Below are 6,687 nucleotides of genomic sequence, written 5' to 3' on the forward strand. Positions count from 1 at the left end.
ACACACACACCCACACACCCTCCGTCCCCTCCCACACACACACACACACACACACACACACACACACACACACACACACACCCTCCGTCCCCTCCCAATCACACACACACCCTCCATCCCCTCCCACACACACACACACACACACACACACACACACGCACACACACACACACGCACACACACACCCTCCGTCCCCTCCCACACTCACACACCCTCCCTCCCATCACCCTTCCGTTGACCATCATCATTAATATAGTAATATTGCGACGGGTGGACTCGAGCCGACTCGACTGGTGTGAGCAAGGGAAAGACTTCTTCATATACATCTGTCCCTTCCATCCATCTATGTGAACTTTGAACCATCTTGTGTGAGGGGGAGATGGTGGGGGGGGAAAGGAATCAATGCCTCTATGCCTTTTCTTCTGTCATTTGCATACCGGCAGACACCATGGAGAACCGCACACACACACACACACCACAACTAATTTTTTTCTCCGAGACTAACAAGTGCCTGGTGATTTGATCTTCATCAAAGTAACCTATTAAAAGATAAAACATTTTTACGTTTTCTATAAGCACTCTTACAGCCTTGCTTTCAAGTCTGATGTTCGAGATTAAGGGTGGTTTTATTGTAGATGTAATAAGCTGTTGAGTAGCTGCACCAAACCTAGAGAATGCTGGTAAAATTGGTACTTCAGAGAATATATATATATATATATATATATATATATATATATATATATATATATATATATATATATATATATATAAAGCAAGGGACCCTGGTCTCGTACATCAACACAACATGTCTGTATTGTTACTCCAATGAATGCAATATTTTTTTTTTCTTGTTCAAATTATACACTTGATTATGGATAAAGTTGACTTTGTGTAGAGAAAATAAAAACTTCTGAATCAGTTGTACGAAAATCATATCTTTATTACTGTTTTATATTTTGTGTGTATACTTTTTTGCTTACTGATACTGTCTTCCATTACATTTATCAAATATTCCACATGATAAAAAAAGAGCCTTGATGTGTATATATATAGTTTATTAAGCCACATTTATTATTGTCAAAATATATTGTTTAGTATTTGGACATCATATATTGGACTCGTGACTCTCTCTTGCTTGCCCCCCCTGCTGATGTAGTAATGTATGGTGCACTTGTGATCCTCCCTTACAAGCAGTGGTTGTACACGTAGTCTGGACACTCCCATGGTTGAAGGTGGAAAGGCCAATCAACCACGTAGTTACTTCGTTAGACACACGTAGGAAAAGGGTTTTCCGACTGGGTATGCCAATCGCTTCCTCTCTTTGCATGACGTAAGATGGCACAACAGCATCATGCATCCTTGCGCTTACTCGAATCTCCTTCCTTACCCCTTCCTTGTCTTGGGCTTGAAATTAGACTGGCTTAAGAGTTACTTTTGGTCGAAGCTACAGAGAGAGTAATGCCGTTTTCTATGGACGGTTATCGTACATCTGATGCTGTCAATAAACCAGATATCGTACTTTGTTATCTCCCTTTTTATCCTCCTACTTTGCACGAGAACCCGCTGAATAGATAATAGATTCATCAGTCTATTGGTAGAAGCTCTCTCCCTCTCTGTGTCTTCACCTCAGTAATATGTCACCAGAGACATAGATGTGGGTACAGAACCCTATGAACATACATGACAATATCGTACCCATCCAAGTAATGTGTGTGGTTAGGAAGGAGACTGGTGCATGTATATGATGACAAAGACACTTACCACGTGATGGGCTTTCCTCTGGGTGATTTAAGCGGGACCTGTAGTTGAGGAAATTAGCAACAGCCCAATTGGACCAACGGGTAGTTAGACACGGGGCATGACCCACTTACCTCTGTAGTAAGAGAGTGATTCTAATCGTGTTAATGAAGTCGTTGAACGACCTAGACTGCAGGCTCCTACTTAGAAGAATGGCCATTCTACGTGGTTAGGATCCCCAATTGGTGGAACTTAACACACCCTCAAATAACTAGACTTTAACTTCTTCCCCTTTTTGATTTTTGTTTTCCTTAATTCTAAATTCCCCCCCTTTTGCAACAGCAGTAGCCTATATAGTCCTTCGAGGTTTAGATAGCTACTAACACGCTCACTAACTCTAACTTACAGGTCCCGCGATTTGTAAGGTGTTAGAAAGAGAGAGAAAGAAAGAGAGAGAAAGAGAGAGACAGGCTCTGTAGAGTCATGAGTCCCATATGTGAGTGTTCGAGTGGCGCTCATGTGATGTCATGACAATGTTGACAAAACACACACCCCAAACCCCCCAACCACTCCCTCTCTCCCCCACTGATTCGACCAGGACGCAACACTCGCCTTCGAAGAAATACGTGCGTCGCAGCGACGACGCCACGGCCTCCTCGTACGACTCCTCGTCTTCCGACGGCCACGGGTTGAACAAGTACTACAAGAGGGCGTGGGAGAACCTACGTGAAGGAGGCGGTGGTGCTGGTGGCGCCCCTAGCGGCGACCTGGAGAAAGGGAGCCACCCACGCCTGGGGCGCACGGAGACCCTGGACCAACCAGACTTCAGATCCACGCGTTCCGTCGGCCACGAGGGCCTGCGCGACGGCTCGGAAATGACGGTGAACGACGTGGCAGCCATGTACACGCGGCCGGAGAAGCGTCGCCATCACCACCACCACCACGGCCACCGCCACAAGGGGGCGCGCGACGCCGAGCGCGACCACCACGACCACCACGACCGCACCGCCGATCGCCACGACCGCCACGACCGCGACTGGCGCGATCGCGAGCGCAGGAAGTACTAAAGGGGATGGGGGGGAGGGAGGAGAAGGGCTTACCCCCTCCGCAGGCAAAGTGACTCAACCAAAGCACACAAGGCAGACGGAGCGAAGAGGGAGGAAGGAAGGAGAAGGAGGAGGAGGAGAAGGGGAAATTTTGAGGTGGACACACTGACTCTTCTAGTTTCCAGGGCCCAAAGGCGACCATTTCCAGTCTCAACTCCTTTCAGGTCACCTGGGGAAAATGGTGTTGTTGTTCTTGTTGTTCTTGTTGTTGTCTCGTTTGTGGCGCCGTGTGTGTGACGTAACCAAAACACACCAAGTTTGGCTCCGACATGATCCGAATTCTCCTCCATACTTCAGTACTGAATGATTACTGGCATTAATATATATTTCAGGAGAGCATGTCAGTCCCACGTATTCCTCATGGTAAGTGAGGAGTGATGGACTTCAAGGTCGATTTTGCCTGAAATTGTAATATATATACACACAGCATAAACATTAAATCTACACCGATGTGAACGATAAGTCTCACAACGATCACTTGTGAACATCAAGTGGTTGGTGTACTCTCACATTGCTTCGTCCGTATGTCATATTAAGTCACTGTGAAGGTGTACAGTTAGTTTTTATGCTGTGTGTGTGTGTGTAGCGTTGCGTCTTCTGGCTCAGTAGCGAACCATAAGACACGGGACTGTATGGATCAGAGTCACACAAACACATACGCGACTTCAACTTTGATGCATTTTCCTCAAAGAGACGTAAGAGGGCTTGCCTCCTAGGCACACTGGAAAGTCTATTATAATCGAATTTGATTGGTTTCTTTCATACCCCTAAGAGGTGGACGAACCAGCGTTTCACTAGAATTACCCCTTGGCCAGGGAAAGTATTCTGTTACTCTCACCCTCGAGTTTTGTCTTCATCATTCAGCGTTCATCTTCTCCCAGATGGGTTTTTTTTTTATGTGGGTCTTTCTGGCCTTTGAACGAAGTCTGGTGACGTAGGGGGAATTTGCTCTGCTCTCTCTCTCTCTCTCTCTCTCTCTCTCTCTCTCTCTCTCTCTCTCTCTCTCTCTCTCTCTCTCTCTCTCTCTCTCTCTCACTCCGCCAGCATCACCTCACACACCAAACACGGACCTGTGCGTGCGCACCTTCCACGTTATTTCACAGTTTAACCTGCACATTACACTGTTCGGTTTCATTATCACCACGTACATGAAGTTCACGGACGTTGGCCATTTTGCTAAGGCCTTTTCACAGTGATTAGTTTCCTTGAATGTTTATAATCAACAGGATAATGGTCTTCAAAACAGATTGTGAGATTTGGTTGGGTAGATATGAGTCTTCGTCGTTCGAAGTGAGGGAGAAATTAAACCCCTGAAAGAAAAATGAGTCACTGTTCGTTTCAGTATATCTCTGAGTCATTTTCCTCGAACAGACGATGCTTTGGTGCTCAAAACCCGTTTCATAACCTCGAGGGACCAACCCGTTTCGTAAACTCGAAGCATCAGCTTATCTCTGATGGCTTAAGCTGTTGACATTTCCATATACGTAATCAATCAGTCCAGTGGTCCTGTATGAGAAAGAGACATTCATCGTAAGGGCAACAGTAGTCCAATTCACGAGGCCATGTCCATTCTAGAAGAGAGTTTCTAAGACTGAGTGAGAGGAGAAGTATTCGTCAACCATTTTATTCAGTTGATATGTTGTCCACAATCTGTTTTAAACCACGAATTCTACATACCCATCTTTCGTACATTCTTGAGCTGGGCCCATCCCCCTAACAACTCTCCTATTCACGGTTTTATTCATCTTTACACACACACACACACACACACACACACACACACACACACACACACACACACAAAAGGGGGTTCACACTTAGGAACATGGAACTGGAACACATTTCGTTGTATCCTGGATAACCCAACGAAAGATTCGTCCATCTCTATCAACTGTGTACTGGACCAACAGTGCCATCTGTTGTTGTCTGTGCATTTCTTGAATGTAGTCTGTTGGAGGCATTAATTATTTATTTCCTATTGTATGATTTTTTTTCCTTTATGTAGAATAAAATGTTTTGTGGGACCAAGACCCATTGTTTCAATGTACTCACGTCTAGTGGGTCGTTTCAGTGGCACCGAGACCCATTGTCTCAATGTAAACACATCTAGTGGGTCATTTCAGTGGCACCAAGACCCATTGTTTCAATGTAAACACATTCAGTAGGTCGTTTCAGTGGGACCAAGACCCATTGTCTCAATGTAAACACATTCAGTGGGTCGTTTCAGTGGCACTGAGACCCATTGTCTCAATGTACACACATGTAGTGGGTCGTTTCAGTGGCACCGAGACCCATTGTCTCAATGTAAACACATTCAGAGGGTCATTTCAGTGGGACCAGGACCCATTGTCTCAATGTAAACACATTCATTGGGTCGTTTCAGTGGCACCGAGACCCATTGTCTCAATGTAAACACATTCAGTGGGTCATTTCAGTGGGACTGAGAGCCTACTGATAGGGGAAGGGAAGGGAATTCCCAGAATGCATTACATGTTTGTTATAAAACCTGGTTATTTAGTCGTAGTGTATAGTTAAGTCCCTTTTATTTTTTTTTTTTTTTTTTGTTATACTCACTGTAACTTGTACGTTAGCGAGAGATTCTCTGTTATAACTTTAGAGTTATATGTATAAATGACTTATTAGCGAATGAATAAAACCTTTGCCTGTAACTTGCACCACATGATACTATATGTATAAAATAACATGTACCATAACATAAAATAAAAGTTTATGTACAGAAAAGAGAATAAAAAAGACTTGTTTTATTCTATTGATGTTTTGCGTTTAGAACATGTGAAGGAATTTGAAGAATATACATTTTACATAGATAAATTTAGCCTTTTGACGCTACAGTGCGTAGAAAAGCCCATCTACTGTGTCCATAAACTTAATAAAATGTTGATGCGTATATACGCCCGTTTTCTACGCCAGGGGGGCCTCTCTTACATTCTTTAACAACAGATGACACCAAAAGGTATGCGAAGATAAGGTCGCAGGTAAGTTGGAACATTAATTAATCGCTTATCATAGAGCAGATAAAAGATAAGGAGTCTATGTGGAAACTGGCTGAGAAGTAGTTAGCGAAATAACGCTTGTTTGGTCATATTCATGGTGCTATGGTGAAATAGAACGACTCTCATTTGATGCTATAGCTATAGCAATAGCTATAGAAATAAGACCGCGAAGCTGAAGAGAAAGATGGATTTGAAAACCAGACGAGGGAGAAAGTTTCTTGAGAAGATGAGTCAATGGTAAAAACTGTCATCAGATATTGTAAAGGTGGGACTAGGTTCTCCCCTTGTCTGGCAACGCTCTCCGGTCGCTATTCTGACCGTACTGGGGTGTGCGAGCCAAAACAACTTCATTTGCATAATGAACTGGCTAAGACGTCATACGACATGTTAGTATACCAGCTTCACTTATTCTATCATGAATTCGCTAAAGGAGGCTGGAAATGAAAAATATACGAGAGAGAAGCAAGACAGAAAATGGGGTACCATTTACGTTGACTGGCGACATTTAGTACATCCAGTGGGCCAATCAGGCGACTAGTTTCATCGGGCGGTGACTGTTGCCTGTGTAATTAGCGACAATTAACTTTAATTAGTCTATAATATCGTATACGATCGAATTGCGATAGTCCTCCATGGCTCAGTCACGAGTATGAGACGAAAGGTATAGAAACGTACTATATTAAAGTTAAACAAAACGTTTCAAAAAATAAAGTTATTTTGATAACTTAAATTACCAATTTAATGTACATTTAATTGGTGTAATTTAAGCTATGTTCATTATCAGTGAGAACAACAATTATCAATGGGTAAGAGACAATATTAATGGTATA

The 6,687-nt window shown here is 43.4% G+C and overlaps 1 protein-coding gene across 3 annotated transcripts in view; it reads left to right on the forward strand.

Moving 5' to 3' along the window:
* Window positions 1-5,094, forward strand: part of LOC139766849 (sushi, von Willebrand factor type A, EGF and pentraxin domain-containing protein 1) — a 152,275-nt gene extending 147,181 nt beyond the window's left edge. For 2 of the 3 annotated variants that reach the window (XM_071695801.1, XM_071695802.1), the window contains one exon: window positions 2,336-5,094. In XM_071695801.1, the coding sequence (XP_071551902.1) occupies window positions 2,336-2,804 (469 nt within the window). In that variant the 3' untranslated portion in view covers window positions 2,805-5,094. The other variant, XM_071695803.1, reaches the window with a different exon arrangement.
* Window positions 5,095-6,687: the final 1,593 nt, after the last annotated feature.

This window comes from Panulirus ornatus, chromosome 58 (genome assembly GCF_036320965.1).
Source record: "Panulirus ornatus isolate Po-2019 chromosome 58, ASM3632096v1, whole genome shotgun sequence".
Lineage (NCBI taxonomy): Eukaryota > Metazoa > Arthropoda > Malacostraca > Decapoda > Palinuridae > Panulirus > Panulirus ornatus.